At 38.6% G+C, this 25,177-nt stretch overlaps 2 protein-coding genes across 6 annotated transcripts in view; one reads left to right on the top strand and one right to left on the bottom strand.

The window, feature by feature from the left end:
* NT5C3A (5'-nucleotidase, cytosolic IIIA) overlaps positions 1 to 3,141 on the bottom strand; it is a 105,153-nt gene extending 102,012 nt beyond the window's left edge. For all 3 annotated transcript variants that reach the window (XM_033930596.1, XM_033930594.1, XM_033930597.1), the window contains exon 1: positions 2,881 to 3,141. In XM_033930596.1, the coding sequence (XP_033786487.1) occupies positions 2,881 to 2,898 (18 nt within the window). In that variant the 5' untranslated portion in view covers positions 2,899 to 3,141. The remainder of the gene's footprint in view (positions 1 to 2,880) is intronic.
* The window catches only part of BBS9 (Bardet-Biedl syndrome 9), a 434,574-nt gene continuing 412,526 nt past the window's right edge, over positions 3,130 to 25,177 (top strand). Inside the window, exons 1-2 of one of the 3 annotated variants that reach the window (XM_033930592.1) lie at positions 3,130 to 3,257; positions 9,552 to 9,674. In XM_033930592.1, the coding sequence (XP_033786483.1) occupies positions 9,563 to 9,674 (112 nt within the window). In that variant the 5' untranslated portion in view covers positions 3,130 to 3,257; positions 9,552 to 9,562. The remainder of the gene's footprint in view (positions 3,258 to 9,551; positions 9,675 to 25,177) is intronic. The other 2 variants (XM_033930593.1, XM_033930591.1) reach the window with 2 other exon arrangements.

A 25,177-nucleotide genomic window follows, 5' to 3' on the forward strand; every position in this document is an offset into this window, starting at 1 on the left:
AATGATGTCCCCTAAAGCAAAAAAATAAATAAATAGAAATTTTTTTCTACCTTAGTCTTCTCTGGTTTCTGCTCTCCTCATCTTCTTGTCACTCTCTTCTTTTCATCTTCTGTCCTTTTTATGCCTCTTCCAGAAATTGTCTGCCTCTCCCTTCCATCTCTTCTTCCCCCCCCATTGGTGTGACATCCATCATCTTCTCTTCCCTCCTCCAATGGTCTGGCATCTCTCTCCTCTCCTTCCCTCTCCCACATCCCCATGGTCGGGCATTTCACTCTCTTCTCTCCCTTCCTCCCACTTTCATCAGAATCTGCCCCCTTTCTCTCCCTTCAACCCAATTCCATCCAATATCCTTCCCCTTATATCTCTCCCCTTCCTCTGCACACCAATTCCATCAGTCCCTTTCTCTCCTTCCACCACCCTTCCATACCACCCTGCCCCCTTTTTCTTCCTCCACCACCCTTCTCTCTCACACCCTCTCATGTGCTCTCTGCCCTTCTCTCCCTCAGACTACACATATCCCATGTGTCCTCTGCCCTTCTCTCTCTCAGTCTTCCCCATGTATCCTCTAACCTCTCTCACACAACCACATGCACTCTCTTCCCTTCTCTTCCTAAACCACACATATCCCATATACCCTCTGCCCTTCTCTCTGACATACCCAATGAGCCCTCTGCCCTTCTCTCTGTCACACCCAATGAGTCCTCTGCCCTCATATCCACACACATATTCCAACTTTTCTTCTACTCTCCTCCACCCCCATTGGCAACATGCTTCCCCCCTCTCTCTCTCACTGTCCTTCTCTCATTCCCTCCCTTGCTGCAAAGGGAGTGGGGAAAGAGAGTGAGATAGCCCTCTACTGCCATATCCAACATTTCTTTCTCTCTCATCCCCCGGATGAGATATGCAGCATTTTTCACCACTGCCCACCAGCCCCATGCCCATTTCTCCTATCACCCCTCTCCAGCACAATGTCACATCTCTCCCTCCATCACTATGTCCAACATTCCTCCCCCTTGCATCCCCTTCAATCTGTCCCTCTGTTCCCTCTCCACCACCATATCAAACATTTCTCCCTCTCATCCTTCTATTCCCTATGCATCTCTACTGCACTCCTCTTTCTTTCCCCATGTGCACCATCTCTTTCTTACTCACACACTCATGTCCAACAATTCTCCCTTTCTATTCCCTCCCTTCTATGTCCTAAGTTAGTGCCCACTTCCTTCTGTGCCCCATATTCATGCCTCCTCCCTTTCTTCTGTGACCTGAGTTCATGCCCCCACTCCTTGCCTTCAGGCCTTTATTCCCAAATTGTGCCCCTTCCATGTCCCAATGCGCTCCTTTCTCCCCCCTCCCCTTTCTTCCTTTGTCCCAGATAATGTCCCCTTTCTCCCTTACATGCTCGAGCCGCACTCGCTTCCTTCAGAGACATCTAGGTTGCATACTAGACACCACTCTATCCATGGAACCTCAAATATATAGTCTCCGAAAGAAATCCCTCTACACCCTGAGACAACTAAGACTAATCAGACCATACTTTCACCAACACTACTTTGCCTTAATCGTACAATTGATGATCCTACCACAACTGGACTACTGCAACTCCATCTACATGGGAATCAACACTGCTCTAATCCACAAAATGCAACTCATCCAAAACACTGCCATAAGACTTATCTTTAACCTGAGAAAATACAACTCAATCACAACCTTCATCAAACAATTGCACTGGCTACCCATCCCATCGCAAAATACATTCAAAATATCTTGCATCATTCACCGCATACTTTATGGAAACTCTGCAGCCCCACTCATCCAGCTCTTCTCATATAGCATGGTCTACTTCTCGCAGAACCCTCAATCGGATTCTACTAAATCTCCCATCCACAAAAGATCTTCACTACAAACGAGTTTTCCACTCCATGGCCTTACAGATATGACCAGAACTGAACCTTGCCACATCATCTTCCGAAGAAAACTGAAAACCCATCTGTTCAACACTTAATCTCCTTTACCCTCTCCTCTTTTCCTCCCCTTCCCTCCTACCTCTTTTCTCTCACCTCCCCTTCCTCTCCCTCCTACTTATCCACCACCCCTCTCTCCCTCCCCATCCTCTCCCCTCTTGCCTCTCTTTAAAGTCACCTTGAGCCTGTATAGGTATGAGCGACACACAAATAGAAGATTAGATTAGTTCTAGCTGGGCTGTTCCTTCTGCCTTCAGCAGCACTTGTTGCAGAAACGCATGGACAGCAGTTCACACACTGTATATGGCTAACCTACAAGCCTTCCCTCTGACATCAGCTCCGATGTCAGAGAGAAGGTTTCTGGGTCAGCCATGTGTAGCGTGAAAAAGCCGCTGACGTGTCTTTGCAAGAAGTGCCGTTGAAGACAAGGAACAGCCCACCTGGAAGGAGATAACTGGGATCCCCCGCTGTCCCAGAAGGCTTTGTTATGTCAGCTCTGACACTGGACAGAAGCCTTATGGGTCGTCTTCAGTGGAGGGGAGTGGGCAGGAAGGAGAGCATGGGATCCCGGTGGTGGCAGAAGCTTTGGCAGAGGGGGCAGGCAGGCAATAAGGAGAATAAGCATCTTCGGCGGTGGCTAGTGTGCGTACCCCCTACAAGCGGCTCACGTACCCCTTAGGGTATCGCGTGTTGAGAAACACTGATCTAGATAGGCTGGAGTGAGCTTCGACGGCAACTCCAGTAGTTGGAACCCAGCACAATTCTGGGCAGACTTCTACACTCTATATCCAGAAATATCAATGAACAAAGACAATTGAATTTAATCATGTATTTGTAATGTATATACCTACTGGACAGACTGGATGGACCAGTCAGGTCTTTATCTGCTGTCATTCACTATGTTTTGTTTAACACGTACCGCTTTGGTGGCAAACATAGCACTATGCAACAAGTCCTCGCGCTGGATTATGGAAGGGAAGAGGAAGAAGCAGTAATCCGACGTCTCAGAGAACCCTAGGTAGGCAGGTGGTCACCGAGAGGCTTGAACACTCCCACGGGAACGCTGCAGGATTCCCGCAAACCCCATTCCCATGCAACGCTCTACTTCCAACTCGCCTTTTGACATCCCTTTGCAACACGTCTCACGGCTTCCCCCCTCCCCCCCCCCCCCGCATCTGACGCAACTTCCTGTTTCCTGCAAGGCGGGACGGCTCAGAGGGAATGAAGCTGGTGCCTAGGGGGGGTGGCGAGGCAACCGCGAAGGAAAGCTGCGGGATTGTTGGTGGGCAATCTCTGGTATGAGTTTGACGTTGGGGGCTGGGGTTGTACCGGACCGGGGGTAGGTTAGACCGAGGAGGGCGGAAGATAGAGGGAGAGGTGGCAGATCACGGGCAAGGGAGACCGGTCCCCGACTGTGTACGAAGAGGGCAGCCGAATGCGTGTGACTTGGTTTTCTTGCAATCTGTTCTGGCTGCAAAGCATTTTACTAAATGTGTAGCCCCCCCCCCCTCCCTTATTCTACACCCCTTCCCTCTAGCAGTTTTGCTGTGACAGACCTGGCATTTGGCACTTTGTACTGCATTTGATAATTTCAGTGACTTTTTATGTAAAATTATGTACATTAGACTTGCTACAGTTTCTGACTTGAATCCGATTTCAATACATGGTAAAAATACAGTATAAGAGCTGCTGGGAAGTCCTTAAAATAAGCTGTGCTGATCAGAAATCGGTGTCTCCTGAGTTTAAAGCCCAGGTTGATTACGGTTGGAGACGGCACGCCAACCAAGTATGTAGCATGTCCCAAAAGTCCATCACGTTTCTAATGGTTCATTTCATGTGATAACAGAAAGACTTCCCAAGAGTACTTGGTTCATAGTTGGGTTTTTTTTTTTGAAATGTGTCCAAACCTATTTGAGCCCTGCTTTTATTAGTCACCTTGACCACATTCCCCAGCAACAGAATCTGCAGCTGTGCACTGTCCCAAAAAATATATGATTTATTTTTAATTTGTTGGTTGTTAGTTTTGTAGTGTGGCCTCTTATTTTAGCCTTTGAAAGATTAAACCACTGGGGCTGAATTTTGATTAAAAATTGTAATTACGATTAATTGCACAATTAAAGCACTGATGTCCTTCCCTCTCACCCCCAGATCCAACTTCTGTCCCTTCTCCGGGTCCATTATCTCTCTCTTCCAGGGGACATCTGTCCCTCTTTTTTTCCCTTCCTCCCATGTCCATTATCTCTTTTCCCTCCCTTCTATCTCTGGGTCCAACATTGGAATACACCCATCTAGTCAAGATTTCAGGATATCCAAAATGAATATGCATGAGATAGATTTGCATGCACTCCATCTTTGGTATGCAAATTTATCTCATGCATATTCATTCTAGATATCTTGAAAATCTGAAGTCTGGATTGAGAACCGCTGTTCTAAATGTGTACAATAAGAGCAAGAAAACAAAAGAAGCCTGGACGCTACTTCAAACTTTACATATCCATCCTAAATAAATACTAATCACTCTCTCATACTTTAATTTAAAAAACAAACCAGAAATGCAATTAAACCCTTACATTACATTGGTGTCTTCTATCCCACCATTACCTTTCAGTTCTAGGCGGTTTACAACAAGAGCTGTCCTGGGCATTTCCAGGGAGAATAAATACGTGGTTAATAGATGTAGTAAGCGGCGGGATCTGTGGAGGGTCGATCAGGTTTAGTTAGATCATTTGACAAATTTCTTGAATAGAAAGGTTTTAAGTTCTTGCCTGAGCCAATTTCTGGAATCTTAAATTGTTTCTGACTGAATAGGCAATGGCACAGAGTTCCATAATTTAGGATAAAAAAATGATAGAGGTCTGCTGCTTAGTTTGCTGTAAATGAACTGGGGAAAGAACATTTAACAATGAGAACTGTGAAGAATGCAAAATAATAGAAGGTACATAGATAATGAGGAAGTTTAGGTGAATGACTGACCACCAGATATAAGGTTTTGAATTTAATCCCATTTTCTATTCTCATCCTATGAAGAGAGTGCAAAATGGGAATTACATGATCATGCAACTTCATATAGGCCAGCAATCTTTCTGTCGTTTTCTGAACCAATTCCATAGCTTAAATTGTTTTGGAGACATACCAGAGAAAAGACTGGTATGATAGTTTATTAGTTAAAAGTGCATGTATAATGTCATAATCGGATTTAAAAAAAATGTTTTCACACCAAAACTAGGCCGGACTACCATAGAGATCTGCTTCTTAAAATTCAGGTTTGTATCCAAATAAATTCACAAACTGTGAATTGTGTGACAGATTTTTAAAGAATTATCTGTTAAAAATTGAATCTCTAAGTTTTCCACTTTTTGATTGAACTAAATGCTTTCAGAGTTGTCTGAATTTAGTTTTAAACAATATTGATGAAACCACTGGGATAGAATTAGGGGAAGCAACTGATTGCCCTAGGATCAGTAGCATAGAATGTTGCTACTATTTGGGTTACTGTCAGTTACTTGTGATCTGGATTGGCCACTGTTGGAAACAGGATATAGGGCTAAATGGACCATTTATGTTCTGAATTTCTAGGACCATAAACGCTGGTAGAGCAAGCTCATTTATCATGAAAACAATGAACTTCATATATAAGCAGAAAAAAATTAGCAGCTTATTTGCACAAAATGTGTAGGTGGCTATATCATGTTTTGATATAGATATGCATCAGGGAAATCTCATTGTCATATAGCTATAGTCCCATTTTCAGCATTTGTATTCTTGAAAAAAAGGGGGCATTAACATATCTCTATATATAAAACCCTAAGCGTGCATGCGCTGTTGACAGATCGTGATTCCTGGTGCCGTGAGGTGTGCTTCTGTGCCAGTCCTCATGGCGTCTGCGCTAGCTGGAGGCGCATGAGCGTGCAGCTCTTTCAATGGCGGTCAGCTTCAGGCGCATGCGGCTGTGTTTGGCAGTTTATCGGTCCCCTATTAATTGCGCCTAGAGGACTGGCAAGAGAGTTGCGGTTGCGGTGGTGGCGGCAGTTTGTCCCGTTAGTAGTGGCAGGAGAATGTCCGACAGAGGGCTTCGTTTTGAAGCTGTGGCTCTCATTGAACTGCCAGTTGGCCATCTCCCTTGCCGGAGTTATTTTTCAGTTTACAGGTGCTGCAGCGACTCCTCTCACTAACCGTACCTGCGTCAGAGAAGACTTCCGATGCAGGGGATCGTTAGAGGAGCCGCCGTGGCACCTTTAAACTTAAAAATAATTCTGGCAAGGGAGCCGGCCAGACCGCGTGAAGTGTAGGGGTGATGGAGAAATCCTGCTGCTGCACAGGGAAATGGAGGGAGAGGGATTGCTGTGGCTGCTGCACAAGGAAGTGGGGGGGGGGATGGAAAAAATGCTGCTGCTCAGGGAAATGGAGGGGGAGGGAAGCTGCTTCAGCTTTTGCACAGGGAAGTGGGGGGAGGGAAAAATGCTGCTGCACAGGGAAATGGAGGGAGAGGGAATGCTGCGGCTGCTGCACAGGGAAGTAGGGAGGGAGACAGAAAGAAAGGAAGAAAGACACAGGGGCAGGGAGAGAGACAGACAGACAAAGAGGGCCAGGGAGTGAGACAAACAGAAAGAAAGACATCGGGAGGGAGAGAGACAGAAAGAAACAGACAGGGGTAGGGAGAGAGACAGAAAGAAAGGCAGACATAAATTCTAGCACCCGTTAATGTAACGGGCTTAAAGACTAGTTTTTTAAATAAAGAACTTGCAACATCTGACACATAAGGAAAACCAGTCAACCTCTTTATTCAAACCACTTAGGGTCACAGTATTCAGAGTGTAAAACTAACATTGTTATGGAAGTTTAGTTGATAATCTCAGTCACCCTTGCACTAGTCCATATAACTCCCCTTTTCTCTAAACTGTGATTGCTGTTATTAGCGCAGGGAGCCACGCTGCATGTTTCACGCTGCTCCTGGCGCTCATAGGAACAATATGAGCATTCAGCATGGCTCCTTGTGCTAATAACCGCTATCGTGTTTTAGTAAAAAGGGAGGGGGTATAGTGCTTGCCATATTAGATCTGACATGCCATGATTTTTAATTTTCTGATTTTTACCACATGTGATTATTTTTAGTAATAATACAACTTTAGTGTTTCCAATTGCCATGTAAAGGAACACAACTCTTAGTGCATTTCACATATACCAAAAAGCAAAGACAAGCATCAATATATAGGATAGGTTGCCAACATGTATGTGAGACATCAGCTGGGGATACCCAGTACCTGACACCTGGCAAAACAGAAAACTAGGCAATTTAAGTGTTGGTTTTTTGCTGCTGGTGGTCACTCCCCGCTCCTCCTGTAGTCTGTCATATACAGTATATCTCTTCCTTTCCTTTTTCTCCTCACCTCCATATATCTAGCATCTCTCCCTTTTGTCCTGTACTTTTATGGAACTAAGGGGAAAAACTTTACCGGCCCATATTGCAGAAAGGATATGATTTTAGGAACAAATGCCTTCTGGTTAGATACTGTATATTCTCAAATATAAACGATCCAAATATTATCCAAGGTATCCTTTTTTCCTTCAAAAAGTTGGGGGGGGGGAGAAAGATTGGCTCATCAAGATTACACAAATTTCTAATCTCGGTTTAAATTGAGTCTTTCTATAAAGACTGCTCACTCTCCCTCTCCATCAGCTATCTCGTAAGTCACTTAGGCCTGGATTCTCTAAACAGCACTGGTAACGCCCAAGCTCCATGAAAAATGACGTTTAAACAATGTTTTTCAGTGGTTTTCCAGAATCATGCTTCCAGGCCTACATTTCAGGTGCCTAAGAGAATTGCGCTCAGCGGCGTCTAAGTCACACTCCACCCATAGAAACGCCCACTTGGTGTTAGGCTCTGCTAAGCACCATGCAATAGTTACCTATCTTTTATAGAATCGGATAGACACATATCGCACAATTAAATTTTTTTTTTTTAAACCAAGTATTGAGGCTATTAAGGGTATTTTGCCAATTAAGTTAGACATCCTTTACACTGTAGAATCAGTCCCTTTGTGACTGCTGTCACTAAGGCATTCACTGTAGGCACAGCTAAGAGGTTATCCTGCTGTTCTCTTAAGGAGAGGGTAGAACTTATCTATTGCTCGTAATACCCTTCAATTTGGCATATGGGGCATTTAACTCTTTTCCCACAATCTCTAATGACCTAGTAGAAGGGAAGTGCTTTGGGGCAGTGGTTCCCAACCCTGTCCTGGAGGACCACCAGGCCAATTGGGTTTTCAGGCTAGCCCTAATGAATATGCATATAATGCATATAATGGAAGTGACAGGCATGCAAATCTGCTCCATGCATATTCATTAGGGCTAGCCTGAAAACCCGATTGGCCTGGTGGTCCTCCAGGACAGGATTGGGAACCACTGCTTTAGAGTACTTAATCCTTCCTGATAGAAGATCCCCTATTCTGAAATTTTGAGGGGCTCGTTGAGTTGAAAGATGGGGGTAAAGTGATCCTTTCTGTTAAATCGTCTGATCACTGCTGTGTCTTCCTGCTTAATTTCTAATTCTCCCTCTTCCAACTTTCACTGCTGGTTGCATTCTTAGTTTCCACATTGAACTTCTTTCTAGACTCCTGGGAAGTCAGTGAAGATGCAAACAGCCCTGCCTTGCCTAACCAGTCCTGTGCCTCTTTGCTATAGGCCCTATCTAGAACACACAACCTGCTCTTACCTCCTTGAGGTCCAACTCTTGCTGCTGGATTGTTGGAAATCAGGGATATTCAGGGCATTCAATACTGGAAGAGTGAACCTACTGCTGAGCTTTGCCTTTGTGTTCCACTGCTGCCCGCCATGTGTTTCACTGATACTGATACACCTAAGGGAGAGGCAGCATCCTTGGCATTCAGATTTCCAAATATCCAAACATAGCCAGGCATCAGCTGTAACTCTGGGATGCAATAAACTTCTATTACTTCTCCCCCCACCAAAGAAAACCCACCTCCCAATAATATTATGTACTATTGGAACCACTTGCTTTTAAAATTCCTATGGTGTCTCCAAAATAGCTGAGTGAGTTCTCATTTTCTGAGTGGGAAGGAGGATTAGCCTTACAGCTTCTGCCTATGAACAGCCCCCTGGCCCCCACTGGGACTTCACAGGAGGAAGAAGTTTGGGGCCTTTGCTCCTGCAACATATTTCGCTATTGTACCATATCTTTTCTGTTCTGGAGGCAGAGTACGGTAGTTCTGGTCTTTCTCCCTGATGAAGTGGCTTATATAGGGAAATGGAAACTTTGACCCTTCTGGATGGAGAAGACTATAACCTTACTGAATAGATCAGCTGGCAGGATGATTAGGAAATGATTTATGTACTTTTGACCAATAAAGCATGCAGGATTTTGCTTTTTTTGTGCGTAATTCCCACAAGAAGAAAACATTTTTCAACACTGAATACATTCTGCACAATCAATATTACAGTTAAATGTATAATTCACTTTGGTTATAACCTGAGGATTTTAGTGCAAAGAAATCAATCTTAGGTCATCCTGCAAGAATTCTTAGCTAGAAGGGTTGATAGTCTATATATGACAAGGTCTGTGTATTCTTTTAGAGAGAAGAAAAATGTCCTTGTTCAAAGCCCGAGACTGGTGGTCCACAACACTTGGAGACCAGGAAGAATTTGATCAAGGGTGTTTGTGTGTGGCTGATGTTGACAATAGTGGCACCGGACAAGGTAAGTATAATTAAAGCTTTGACTTGGTTTGAAAAGAGAAAGTTTCCAGATGATTTTGTTGTATTTATGATGGTGGTTACCTTGGAAAATTAGCTCTGAGGTTTCATTAACATGAGTGGCTGGATGAATATTTTTTTACAGGCATGGTGGTAAATTTGTTGTCTTGAGAATTGGGAAGAGGTTTCCTAACTTTAATTATAATAATTGGGGATTTGGAGAATTCTTTTATAGTTTTGTGAGACAAAATCCCCATGCAAGCATTGAAAATATTTGTGAATATAAAATGATTATGTACTAATTAGTCTTAAAAGAAATATAGCATAGAGTGGAACAAGTGTTGTGGGGGTATGTTTCTCTTGTAGGGCATTTCTTAAAAAAACCCAAAATGAAATACTTTCATGTAATAGCCAAACAAAGCTATTTTATCTAAAAGTTATCCATGAAGAAGACTGTTGACAAGCTGAAGAAAGGCTAGAGATTTTGTAAATTAACTTTAAAATTCATCATGTTAACTGGAAGACTGGAGGATGGCCAATGTAACACCAATTTTTAAAAAGGGTTCCAGGAAATCCGGGTTCCAGGTGATCCGGGAAATTATAGAACGATGAGTCTGATGTCAGTGCCATACAAAATGGTAGAGATTATTATAAAGAACAAAATGACAGAGCACAAGGCAGAGCCAACAAGGATTTAGTCAATGAAAATCTTTCCTTATCAATCTACTACATTTCTTTGAAGGATAAATAAACATATGGAGTCAATATTGTATATCTGGATTTTCAAAAGGTATTTGGCAGAGTACCTCATAAAAGACTTTTGAAGAAATTAGAAAGTCATACAATAGGAATTATATCTTATTATGGATTAAGAATTGGTTGAAAGAGAGAAAATAGAGAGTAGGGTTAAATTATCAATACTAAAACCAATGGAGAAGGGTAAATAGTGGAGTTCCTCAGAGGTCTGTGGTGGGAATACTATTTAGTAGAGTCATCACATGCCCCCGAGTCCTAGTATTTTTGGAAAGAGTAAACAAACGATTCATATTTACCCTTTCCACTCCATTCAGTATTCTATAGACCTTTATCATGTCTTCCCTGAGCTGTCTCTTCTCCCGGTTGAAGAGCCCTAGCCACTTTAGCCTTTCCTCACAAAGGTCATCTCATCCTATTTATCATTTTTGTCGCCCTTCTCTGTACCTTTTCCAATTCTGCTATATCTTTTTTGAGATGTAGCAACTAGTACCTTTTACATAGGATCATGAAGGATGCTCTATTTAAGAACTGGGAGACCCCCCCCTCCCCAATTATATAAATCAAATGCAGGAGAGTGAATTGTCTTCAGTGCAAAAAAATATATACCAACTCAACTCTATAAAGATTTTTTGAAATACTTCTGGATATACCTGACTACTCTTGGCTTGCTAATGTAATTTGAAAGTCTTTTCTGTAACATCGCTGTCTGTGTACAGTCTCTTCCTCTGAACTGCTTGTAGTATTGCGGTATACAAAAGTTATTATTATTATTCATGAATTACTGCAACTACTGAATTTAATATAAGGAGGAAAAAAGCCTCAGAACCCCGTCTTCAGACAGATGAAATCTTGCTGAAAGACTGGAAAGGGTAAGTACCTCACTGGCTTATAAAAAAAAAACCTCCTTAAACAGCGTTGATAAATGCTTGTTAAATTTTGAATGAAGTGATATAAACGTTAAAGTCCATTAAATTGTTTTAAAGGTACACAGCCCAGCAAACACTTTTTCAACAGGCCTTATAAATACAGCTACAGCAACTTATTTTTTGAAACAGATATGCTGGGCCGCTTGTGCGGGGTTATGTAAGTGTCCCTTCAGTCTTCCTCCTCCGATGATGGTAACCAGCGTTTCGCTCAAAGCTGCGTCAGGGGGGCAGAAGGGTAGGACGTGATCTAATGCAAAAATATAAATCAAAATAAGCCAAAATGCCACTTCCACTTCAGACAGAGTGCAGACCAATATAACTTACTGCAAATCGGCATCAAACTGAATACTCAATTGGCTGCAAAGATGGCCGTGGGGCAGTGCAGCCTCAGTTTAAATATTCTGTGTCTTCAGAGCCAATGAAGACACAGCATCAGCTGTTCATAAAGACTTCAAAGTAAGGGGCGTGGTTTGGAGCGCGCACGATATGGCGGCTTAACCGCGGCACTCCACGTATCCAGGCAACAAACGGAAAAAAATTAAAACTTTCACTTTGTCTGATCGAAATAAAAATAACAAAAAACAACGTCGGAAATGGCAAGCATGAAGCAGGGAAAATCTGAAAAGCCTTCAACATCGGGTATATCGGCAAAAAGAACAAAAGTAACTCCCCTGTCACCATCGAATGTGCCGTTTCCGATGGAAGCTGAAGAACTCGCTGAAAAATCCGATATTATGACTGAGCTATTCAAAATAAAACTGATGCTGACTGAAAACTCTACTAAAATCTCTGAAGTTAAAGAAGAACTTCTCAACATGAAACAAGAGATTCAAACCGAAAGACAGAGAATGGCAGTAATGGAAGAAAAAATGGAGCAATTTGAGTCCTTCACACAAGAATATGATAAAGATAAAAAAGAAGTAGCAGCTTTAAAAAATCAATTGGTGGATATGGAAAACCGAGGAAAAAGAAAGAACATCAGAATTTTAGGTCTGGCTGAAAATATTGAAGGGGGAGATCCTGTACAATTCTTGGAAAATCTTTTACCTAAACTGCTACAGCTCAATTCAAAATGGCCGTTAGAGATTGAAAGAGCCCACAGAATCCCCACAAGAAAGCCAGTAAACCAGGCTGCTCCAAGACCTTTGATATTCAAGGTATTAAGGTACCAACATGCTCAGGAAATATTAAAATTGGCAAAAGCAAATAAAAACTTAAATTATAAAGGATCAAAACTGATTTTAGTTCCTGATTTTGCTAAATATACTGCAAACATAAGAAAACAATTCCTCACATTTAGACAGCAGTTAAAAGAAAAAGGCTACATATATGGAATATATTATCCGTCCACTATGAGAATAACCAGTGGAAATAAATCCATATATTTCCAAGATCCTGCAAAATTAAAAGAATTTTTGACACAAGAAGAACCTATGTTTACATAAAAAACAGAATAAAAGGATCAATTCAACTGAAGAAAGAAGAAAGAAGAAAGAAGATGGAAAAAAAAAAGGAAAAATAAAGAAGATTATTAAAAAAAAAAAAATAAGACATAAGAAATATTTACTAATTGAAAAGATAATTTATTGATATATTGGATGCAATAATTTAAAATGATTTTATCACACTAATTATTAATAAAATATTTGCATCCACATTCATTAATACTAATGGAAAAAAATTTTTTTTTATTAATTATTAAAATATAAATTAATTATAAAATTAAATTATTTATATAAAATATATACTTTAATCAGAATAGAAAGTTTATTCAATTATTTAAGCATATTAACTTATAATGATTAATGAATAATGAAAATGATTTACAATGAATTTATTATTAATATTATTGAAAGAAAAATTTGCTATATTGAGAATAAGATTTAAAAATGAAATATATTAACTTATTATAAAAACAATATTTTAATTCTATGTAAGAAGATTGCAATTTTATGAAATATATATAAGATAAGAATTTGATTTATTGAAGGGATTAATTAATAAAATAGGTGAACATTATAAAATTTATATTTTATTCAATTATTTAGTCATATTAACTTAATATGAAAAAATAAGGAATTGATTTATTGATTGGTAGATAATTAATAAAATAGGAATTCATTATAAAATTTATTATTTGATATAAAATGTATATTTTATTCAAGTACTCATTCAAATTAATTCATTATGAAGATGAACTATGAAATGATTGAAATGTATTTATTACTAATATTAATATTTTTATAAAAATGAATATATTTAATTTAAGTGATGAATAATAGATATATAGAAAATAAGAGCTATATTTGTAATATGTTTATTTATTAAGAGTATTATATTACATGTATGCATGATATTGAATTTAATTTTATGAATCAACTATATATATAATTCTTAGTAATTTTATAAAATCTTATAGATTAAATGGAAATAATTTTCAAATATATAAGGGTGGAAGTATAAAGAATGTATTGAATTTAAAGATATGTTTTTAAATAATATAATGAATTATTAGTTGCCTGGGGATGGAGATTTAGGTTTTGCAAGACCAATGCGTGTTCCAGATCAGAATATGATAATGGGTGGGAGGGGAGGGAAAATAATGGGTGGGATAGGGGATAAATTTTTATTGAATGTGCTAAGATCTAATCTTGTAAATTATCATATAATATTGGTTAAAACATAAATATTAATTAGATGGATATAAAAATGTTTTCGCTGAATGTCAATGGTTTAAATCATCCTATTAAGAAGAAGAAATTATTATCATTCCTTAAAAATCAAAATGCGGACATTTATTTCATTCAAGAGACACATCTTTCAGAAATTGAATCAAAAAAATTATCTGGAGGTTGGATTTCTAAATGTTTATTTGCACCGGCTTTAAAGAAAAAAGCTGGAGTGGCTGTTCTGATAAACAAAAAATGTAATGCAGATTTTAAATTAATTAATTATGATCCCTTAGGTAGATGGGTACATATCGAAATGGTTATGGGAAATACAACCCTGAATTTATTCAATTTATATGCTCCTAATACGAATCAAATGGAGTTTTTTAAACAAATTCAACAATTACTTTTACCACTGGCTACATCTAATTTAATAGTAGCAGGGGATTTCAATGCTGTAATGGATCCGATTTTGGATAAAAAACCAAGTAAAATTATGAAATCATTAGGCTTAGATAATTTGATACTATCTTGTGATTTAGTAGATATATGGCGAATTCTTCATTTTAATGAACAGGAATTTTCTTTTTGTTCTCAGGTCCATAAATCCTTTTCACGAATTGACTATATATTTGTTTCCAATAATATAGCGCAGCGTGTATTAAAAGCAGTAATTGATCCCATTATAATTTCAGATCATGCTGGTGTGTGGATTAATCTTCAAAATTATGATGTTGAAAACTTTGATTCAATTTGGAGATTTAATAATGATTTACTAGCGGATTCAAAATTTCTTGAGGATTTTAAAATAAAAATGCAAGAATTCTTTCAAATTAATGAATCAGATACTATTAATGCTGAGATCTTATGGGATGCCTTTAAAGCAACTATGAGAGGAAATATTATTTCATATACAACATTTATTAATAAACAAAAAAAAAAACAATTTCTTGAGATGGGAAAGCAAATTAAATTATTAGAAAATAAATTAATTGAGAAATGGGAAAATAATACATTACAAGAATTATTAAAATTAAAAGTTAAATATAATGAGATTTCTTCTCAAATTGTGAGGAAAGACATTTTCAATAAACAAGTATAATATTATGGAAATTCAAATAAAGCGGGGAAATTATTAGCAAATTTTCTTAAAGTAAAGAAAAGAAAATCTAAGATTATTGCAATTAAAGATACACAAGGTAACACACATACCAACACAAAAGATATTATAACACAATTTCTTGATTTTTACAAAGAATTATATACTTCCAATTCTTATAAAAATAAAGAACAAGACGGATTAACTTTTTTAAATTCATATATTGGACCAAATATTCCAGATCATATAAAAGGAAGTTTAGAAGAACCTATATCTTTAAAAGAATTAGAAACAGCATTGAAGTCTCTTAGAGCTGGATCCGCTCCAGGTGGAGATGGGTATACTGTTGAATTTTATAAATTTTTCCAAAATATCATATTACCACATCTGTTAAATTTGTATCAATATCAAATAAAGAATGAAAATATTTCTGGTACTATGGCAGAATCGATAATTATAGTTTTACCAAAACCAAACAAAGATCCTACTCTGGTTTCAAATTACAGGCCTATTTCATTATTGAATGTGGATAATAAATTAATGGCTAAAGTATTAGCATTAAGATTGGCAAAAGCTCTTCCTTTCATTATTGATGTACATCAAACAGGATTTATTGCTAAAAGACATTCATCAAATAATACTAGATTAGCATTCCACTCATTAAATTTAGCAAAAAATATAAATGATCCAGCTTTTTTAATATCTTTAGATGCAGAAAAAGCCTTTGATAGAGTGGAATGGAATTTTATATACCAAGCTTTACAATGGTTTGGTATAGGATCCGGTTTTATTAAAATGATTCAGACATTGTATAGCTCTCCTGGAGCAAGATTATATATTAACAATAATTTATCAAATAGATTTAACTTGCATAGGGGAGTTAGACAAGGATGCCCTCTGTCTCCTTTACTTTTTGATATTGTCCTAGAACCTTTATTAATTGCAATAAACAAAACTAAGGAGATAAAGGGAATATCATTTAACAGTTTTGAATTTAAATTATCTGCATATGCAGATGATATATTATTATATTTAAGAGAACCGGAAACTACTATTCCATGTATACTTAATTTAATAGAAAAATATGGTACTTTTTCGGGATATAAAATTAATTGGAACAAATCTGAAATTCTCCCAATTAATGTTCATTGTACTAAAGGAATATTTGATCCATATTCATTTATTTGGAAAGAAGATGGAATTAAATACTTAGGAATTATGATTAAAAATACAATTGAAGATACAGTCAAAGAGAATGAAAAACTTTTATTAAAAAAAATAACAGAAATGTGTGAGCAATGGAATCCGTTACATCTTTCTTGGTGGGGAAGAATTCAAACAATTAAAATGATGATATTGCCTGTGGTTTGTTACCAAATGAGTATGATTCCAATATTTTTTCAGGGGTCTTTTTATAAAAAACTTAACAATATTCTTACAAAATTTTTTTGGTGTGGGAAAAGACCAAGAATCGCTTTAGTATCATTACAAAGACCAATTATGGAAGGGGGGGTAAATTTTCCAAATTTTTATAGGTATCATCAAGCCTATATTTTAAGACAGGGTATGTATTGGATCCTCCCAGATCTTTTAGAAAATGTACCAGATTGGCTGTATTTAGAATGGCGGCTCCTGTTCCCTTTATATCCAGAACAATTAATAACTATAACAATGCCTAAAAGATATAAAGACCACAGAATTTTATTTGATACTTGGAAAACATTGAGATACATCAGTAATCTGTCACCAGAACCTATTGCTAAATCTCTAAATCAATCAATATGGATAAACTCCAGGATCAGAATTGGCGGATTTAAAATCGTCTGGAAACAATGGATAAATGCAGGAATACGAACATTGAATGATGTCATTTCAGAAGGTTCACTGCTTAGTTTTTCACAATTGCAAAATAAATTTGGATTAAATAAAACACAATATTTTAAATGGATGCAGTTGAAGCAGGCCATTCAGGTAGGGTTCCCTGAGTGGAAAAATCTTAATAATCAACATAGTCTACAGGTTCTATGTTTCCAGACGGATTTTTTGGGTCACCAAGCCGCAAAATGGTACAAATTGATATACGGATTTTTAAATAAAAAAAAGAAAACAGGTCTTAGGGATATTTGGAGTATTGAGATTGGTCAGACAATTTCTGAGTCTCAATGGCCACGATTTTGGTCCTGGAGATTAAGATCTACAAGGTCAGCATCTATGAATCAAACATGGTTGTTCTTATTACATAGAGTGTTCTGGACCCCAACGCGCCTGCAAAAGATAGATAGTACTAGATCTAATAGATGCTGGCATTGTAAATTGGAAGTAGGGACGTTAGATCATTTAATTTTTTCTGTCCCTGTGTAAACGCATTTTGGAATTCAATTTGGCCCCAAATTAATAAGTTACTAGAAAATTATGTAGGACTCACATATGACACCATATTATTTGGCACTGCAATGAGAACTAAGAGTCCAATCTCAGCAAATAATAACAAGCTATTATTAATATTGACAGGAGTCGCCATGCAACAAATTACTCAAAACTGGAAAGATTACACCAAATTAAATTATACGTTTTGGTGGAATTCTGTCTGTCATATTTATAAAATGGAAAAAGTATTAGCGTTACAACAAGGGAATCTTCTTAATTTCAAGAAAATTTGGCAACCATTGACTAATTATTCTAATGATTAGAATTCTTGGCACATTGATAAAAAAATTTTATATGAATGGGGTGGGATTTGATTAATAATTGGAAACATGTTATATAAAAAGGGGATGGGAAATATATTTATATGTTAAGATATAATCTTTATCAAAATATATTATAAAAGATATGACTTATTAATGATAGTATACTATATATGTAATAATTAATTATTTTTACTATGATTCAGATGTTGTAAGAATGGAAAATCTATAAATAAAAATTTAAAAAAAAAAAAAAGACTTCAAAGTAAAAGTAAAAAAACGTCAAAATAAAAGTAAAGAACAGCAAAGTAAAAACCAGCACTGGAATCACACGGGCAGAATAACTTTTGAAATATTGATGGGCTAACCCAATAATTACAGTTGCTGAAGTTCAAAAAAAGTTGTGATTGCTGAAATTCAAAAACAGAAGTGCCACTCAGTTTTGTGGTTCAAACCATTGGGTTCCTCCGTACACAAATGGTGGATTCATTGTTCCTTCCTGAGGAGGGCTAATTTCCTATTGCCCCCTCTCACCCCCAATCTGTTCAGGTAGCTCCTAAAAAAATTGGCACCTTGCATAGAATACAAAAATGTCCAGGTTTTGATAGAACACAGCTACATAATCACTCCCTAGTTGTTGAAACAGCTCTAAAGTGCTCATGCAGTTCAAGGTCTCATACTTCTGCTTCTCCAGGAAGAGAGACCAGAACTTTGGCCTCATTTGTCAAGCGTATTTTTTATGCCTCCTTACTTACAATTAGAATAATGGATTAACAATTCTACACCACCATTAATTTAAAATCTTTAATTAAACATCTGCCATCTTTCAAAGAATTTCTAGAAAATTTGTCACCCAGAGGCAATGTGTCACTTGTCTTGGCTTAGTACAGTAGTCTCAAACTCAAACCCTTTGCAGGGCCACATTTAGGATTTGTAGGTATTTGGAGGGCCACAGAAAAATTAGTTAATGTCTTATTAAAGAAGTGATAATTTTGCATGAGGTAAAGCTCTTTATAGTTTATAAATTCCCCCCCCAAAGGCCTGCATGTTCCCCCCTTCTTTGCAGCATCCTCCTGCTTCCTCCCTGGCCTCCCGGTCTTAGTTTCACTAATTACCGCAGCCTGCAGAGAGGATCGCTGGTGCTGTGGCGTTCCTTGCAGGCTGCCATTGGCCTCCGCAGCACATTCCCTGTGCCACGGTCCCGCCCTTCCTCTGACATCAGGGGCAGGATCGCGGCAGAGGGAGCATGCTGCTGAGGATGACGGCAGCCTGCAAGGATCGCTATAGCACTGGCAATCCTCTCTGCAAGCTGTGATAATTATCTGAAGGTAAGAGCGGGAGGCCAGGGGGAAGCCGAAGGATGGGCAGCACTAGTACAGACCACGGGCCGCATGTGGCTCCAGGGCAGCTTAATGTGTCTAATCTTGAGAACTCAGTGACAGAACGCTTTTTTAATGTTCCTTGTAAAGGTGATAATTGGTTCAGAGACAAGGTTGACGAGGTATCTGATCTAATTGAAGAAACATGCAGACATCAGTACAATTTTATCTAAGCCACAGACCTCTACGTCTTCATCTTCCCGACTTTTGTTCCATTCACATATACTGTATACAAGATAATAAAATCAGGTTTCTACTATATATTCTTTGCCAGAATCATTCAGTTTGCTCGTTCTTGGACTTTAGGCACTTCATAGCCTACTTTATGCTCTCTTAAATTCTCAGTTGGACTAGTGCAGTGGTCTCAAACTCAAACCCTTTGCGGGGCCACATTTTGGATTTGTAGGTACTTGGAGGGCCGCAGAAAAAATAGTTAATGTCTTATTAAAGAAATTACAACTTTGCATGAGGTAAAGCTCTGTATAGTTTATAAAAATTTCCTTTAACAGTTAAAAGGAAAGATATATAAACTATAAAGAGTTTTATCTTATGCAAAATTGTCATTTCTTTAATAAGACATTAACTATTTTTTCTGTGGCCCTCCAAGTACTCTATTTTTTCTGCAGCCCTCACATTTAAAGTTTAATATCTTTTCTTTCTCAAAACTGACACATTTCAATCACTATATTGAAAATAAAATCATTTTCCCTACCTTTGTTGGCTGGTGACTTTATTTTTCTGTGCTTTTAACTATGTTTCCAGGGCTTTCTTGTCCTTTGACTGTTTTTCTCTCCATCTTCTCTTTCTGCGTTGCATCCATCTTTGGCATTAACTTAATATTAAATTTTTCTGCTTTCTTTTCAAAATCTACGTTTACCTTCCCTTCTATCTCTCTCTTCTTCCATCCCTATTTCCATGGTCTGACATCTCTTTCCTTCCTTTCTCTCCCTCCCTCGCTTCCTTCCTTTCCCCTGATCTGGCATCTGTCTCCTTCCCTCCCCCATGCCCTGGCATCTCTCCCTCCCTCTCCATGGTCTGGTATCTCCTTTCCTTCCCTCCCTCCCATGAACTTGGCACCTCTTGTTCCTCTCCTCTCCCTTGTCTTCCTTCTCCTTCCTTCCCTCTTTTTCCCCAATTTGGGTGCAGCAGCAACAGAAGCAGCTTTTCCCTTCCCCCTTTCCTGTACAGCAGAAGCATTTTTCTTCCCCTTTCCCTCCCCCTCCCTTTCCCTGTGGTGCAGCATTAGCATTTCCCTTCCCCCTTTCCTGTTTAGGAGAGGCATTTCTCTTCCCCCTTCCCTCCCTCTCCCTTTCCCTGTGCAGCAGCAGCAGCAGCATTTCCCTAGGGTCCCCCTTTCCTATGCAGCAGAAGCATTTCTCTTTCCCCTCCCCTTCTGTTCCCTTCCTTGTGGAGCAGCAGCGTGTCTGGCTGGCTCCCTTGCTCAGTCGATTGTTCCGTTCAAAGCCGCGTGTGGCGGCTCCTCGCGAGATCCGCGCCTGCGTCTGTAGCCTCTGATGTTGTGACGTCAGAGAGGCTTCCGATGCAGGAGTGGATAGCGCGAGGAGCCGCCACCCGCGGCTTTGAACAGAACGATGACTGAGCCTGCACACTGCTGCTCCACAAGGGAAGGGGGAAGAGAAATGCTGGTGTGGATGGCACCAGGAGCCGCCGCCGGCCGCAGCTTTCACCGGAACAATCAACTGCAGCAAGGGAGCAGTTGATCATCGCGTCCAGACAGCAGGCCGCAAAATAGCACCTGGAGAGCCGCATGTGGCCCGCAGGCCGCGTGTTTGAGACCACTGGACTAGTGCAACCCCTTCTATGAATGTTTACCCCAGTTCCAAACCACTGAATCCGGATTTCAGCTCCTGGACCATTTCACAAATTTGTTCCTTAACTGAGGAAATTGCAGACGTCACCTCCTTCACTCACACAAGTCTGTCTGCCTTTGTAACTCCTTCAACCCCCACTAAGTCATGGGTTCTTGCTCCAGATCAATTGTTCCCAGCATCACTCTGCTGTTGCCATTTTCCACTGCAACAACGCCATGTGCAGGATGGGCTGCACTTCTCTGCTCGGTGTGGAGCACTGCTTTTTCGCTGTCAGTTCTTTTTTTTTTTTATGCTATCAGTGGTCAGGCCACCCATCGCCCGCTCAAATCACGATGTCAAGACTGCTCCAATTCTGCTGCAAAAGGGGTATTTCGATGGCTTCAAGCTTTCCCTGTGTTGTCACTTCCTCCCCCATCTACCATCTTTTAATACCTCCCTCTTTTGCAATCCAATCACTCATATCCAATCTTCCATGCATATTTCCCTTCCCCATTGTATATTTCCCTTCATATTGTCCATACTCTTCTTTTTCTTACACTTACATCCATTTATAGAAATCTGCTTGTGAATCTTATTGTGTCCAGGAAAGCCTCCAGGATTTAACAGTTCTTGTTGCTCATTCAAGTATCTGGCAAGGCTTGTGCACAGTTGATCTGCCCCTTGCTAATGCTGGTTTTCTCTTTGTATTTTTGATCACAATCTACTTTCTGCCACCAAAACTGAGCCAATTTCAGGAACCACAAAAGGTTCATCTATAGAGCAAAAAGCCAACTGATTTAGTAATATTGATCAAACAATTTAATAATATTATTCAAAATGAAGGAGCAGATAGATCCATCTTAACTCACGTTGTTTAAGTCTTAACTCTGTCTCCTCCGCGTTGAACCATGGGTTCATGATCAATCGCTAAACATCGGCAGTCATTGAAAGCATGTTTAAATAAAGTGCAGTATTCTACTATGACTTCAGAACTTATATTACATTCTAGATTTGATTTATGTTCAGATATTCTTGTTTTAAGGTCTCGTGTGGTCATGCCTACATACAATAATTTGCATGGGCAAATGATAACGTATATAATAAAAGTAGTTCTACAATTAGTGAAGTGCCTTAACACGTACTGTTTATTATTCTGTGGGTTAATAAAGATCTTCGTTTGCAATGTAATGTCACAAATACTGCAAGATAGACACTTAAAATGACCCTTTATATTATGAGATATTACTTTAGATTTCATAGTGGAAGGACATAAAATCTCTTTTAAATTTGAATTTCTTGAAAAAGCTATCCTAAGGTTCTTCTGTTCAAAAATTGGATAAAGTTTGATAATCTCCCAATTGTTTCTAATAATCTGTGCAACCTTATTACTGTTAGAAAAATATCTTAACACACAAGTTTCTGCATCATCTTCTAAAGAATTGTTTCTTCCAGTATCTAATAGAAGGTCCCTGTTGATGTATTTGGCATGACGTCTTGCTTTGTTAGTATCCCCTTGAGAAAAACTTTTCTTGTAAAGTCCTTGATTGTCTATTGTATTCCTTTATCTCAGTACAATTCCTCCGAATTCTTAACATTTGAGAGAATGGTAAACTCTCCTTTAGTTTCCTTGGATGGCAGCTGTCATATTTGAGAGAGGTTTTCCTATCCATTTCTTTAGTGTAGACTTTTGTCACAAACGTACTACTAATTTGACGGATGTCAACATCTAAGGAATGTATATGTTCTTTTATGGAATCATCAAAAGCTTGAGAAGTAAATTGGATCTCTAAGGGAGAGGAGGGAATAATAGATGACATGGTTAGGCAGACTAGATAGCCAATATGGTCTTTATCTGCCTTCATTTTTCTACGTTTAAGGATGCCTTGCTGGAATTAATCTAGATTATGGTTCTTTTTATTTCTCATATACGAGATTATACAGTTTTCAAGCAATTTGATTGTTGTAGCTGGAAAGTCTGTTAGTCATGAATTTGGCAGGAAAGTTTGTTGGTCACAAATTTGAATTGTGGAGGGAAAGTGTCCTAGACTCTGTTTGAAAAAGACCCCTCTGGAATATTCCCTCTGGTTGGTGTTAACCTTCCATGAGAAATCTGTTGCCTTTTTATTTATGGTTTGCCTGGAGATTCATGGTAGAAATCCATTGCAGAACGTGAAGAACAGATTAAGTCCGTGGAGCAGAACGATGTCATCTGTGCAAACAAAGATAAGATCCATAGAAACTGGAAAATGGGTAAACCAGATTCATATTTTATGTATACATATGTCCCCGGATTCTGTATAGGGTGCTTTGAGTTGCACATGCAACTTATTTAACAAGCCAATCGGTGCTGATAATGGCCACTAACAAGCAATTATTAGCACTAATTAGATCTTATGTGCACATCTTTTTAGGAGTGTGCTAAAAAGAGGTGTGTTTAAATTCTAGTGCATGGAACGGAAAAGGGGCATGGGTGTTCCAAAAATTTATGTGCACTGTTATAGAATATGCCTAGTCTGTGCCTAAGTTAGACATGGAGATTCACACCAGATTTTAGCTGATGTAAATGGTTGTACTTAAAGTTAATTGCAGGTCCCTTTGCTAAGCGCTGTTCTATAAACCAGGCCTAACTTTAGGCAGAGTTGATTGGTTAGCACTAAGCATTTTTTTCCATGCCAATTTTTTTCTGGGCACCATATATCGAATTTACCCCATGAAGTATAACTATATTTAATCATGTCCAGTTTTATCCAGGAATCCAGTAGGAACCAAATGTGTGCTAATTTATCCAACACATATGTGTTTATCTCATCCCTTTAATTACTATTTTATGTAATATCCCAGTCTGTTAAAGTGAAATCATTTGTCCATGCCTTAATACTGTCATAAATAGACTATTGTAACATCTATCTAACTTGTCCTAAATATATTCAACTATTTTTAATGGTAAATTCCTAGATGATTTACCTAGCCTTTTAAAAAATGTTATCTGCTTAGAACTACATAGGTATTAGTGGAATAAATATAAGAAGCATAATGTAATGTACTGTACTGTCTTCTAACTTATGGTTATCACCATCTTAGCCACAAGTAGCATTTTCCTATTTAGCAAGGTGCATGCCCCTGGAGTGTGTGAGAGAATTCCACTCCCATAAGGCAGAATAACCCCCACACCCTGTCCAATATATTGCTGTACATCCATCCAGAAGCATAAAAAAATAAAGACCTTGCTATTTTCCTCTCTGTTAGAATAGGTTCTTAATATGATGATCTTTGTGTGTGTATATATTTTTGTAAACTGTATCGACCCCTATTTTTTTAGGGATGATTCGGTATATAAGACGTATAAGATGAAAGATTAGGTTAGATTTTGATTCTTTACAGTTTCATTTTGTATGTTGGTAGATTATTGGGTATAGCTAAAAGGGAAGAGGTTCTTGATTCTTTTTAAATAGTGCCTAGCTTTTTATCTAGATTTGTTGTTTTTAATTTCCTTTACCTGTTCTTTAATAGTCCTCTCCTTTTTTCTCTTGTGTACTGTGGTTGATTTTTTTTAATTTTTCTTATGGAGTACTTGATTATGTCCTATTCCAGTGCAATAGGTGAGACTAACGGATGGAGCGGTATATAAGAAATAAATTACATTACATTACATTACATTCTAGACAGTTGGGTTATTTTCCTTTAGCTGCATGCTGCAGAAGGAATCCACTCAGGATTTTTCATTCTGCTTCTATAGTACTTCAATGAACTGTTTAGCTCCCTCTTCAGTTCTTTCCTTCTGCACGCATGTATGCAGATGTTTTGGTTCTGCTCTTCCCATTTTATTATTTTTAATTCAATGTAATTTCATCCACTTTTGGGGTATTTTAGTGCTTGGAGTGAATTTAAAGCTCTGCCTGATTGAAAATTCACAAACTTTGATCTTTAGCTGACAGGCCGATACCTCTGTTAGCCAGCCTGCATAGTTTTCTCTGGAGCTCAGGGCCGTCCCCGAGATGATCTCACCTTCTGTTAATCAGGGGTCGAGCGCAGGCTGATAGACGCCCTTAGAAGGTTTTGCAGGGTCTCGCAGGGTGCCGGCTGCAGCGTTGCACCTCTGCCCATCCTGGCGTCACATGCAGCAGGAGTAGACAGCGTTCAAACAGAGTTCCTCAGCAGACAGACTCTGAATCCCGGCGAG

This window comes from Geotrypetes seraphini, chromosome 2 (assembly GCF_902459505.1).
Source record: "Geotrypetes seraphini chromosome 2, aGeoSer1.1, whole genome shotgun sequence".
Taxonomy (NCBI): domain Eukaryota; kingdom Metazoa; phylum Chordata; class Amphibia; order Gymnophiona; family Dermophiidae; genus Geotrypetes; species Geotrypetes seraphini.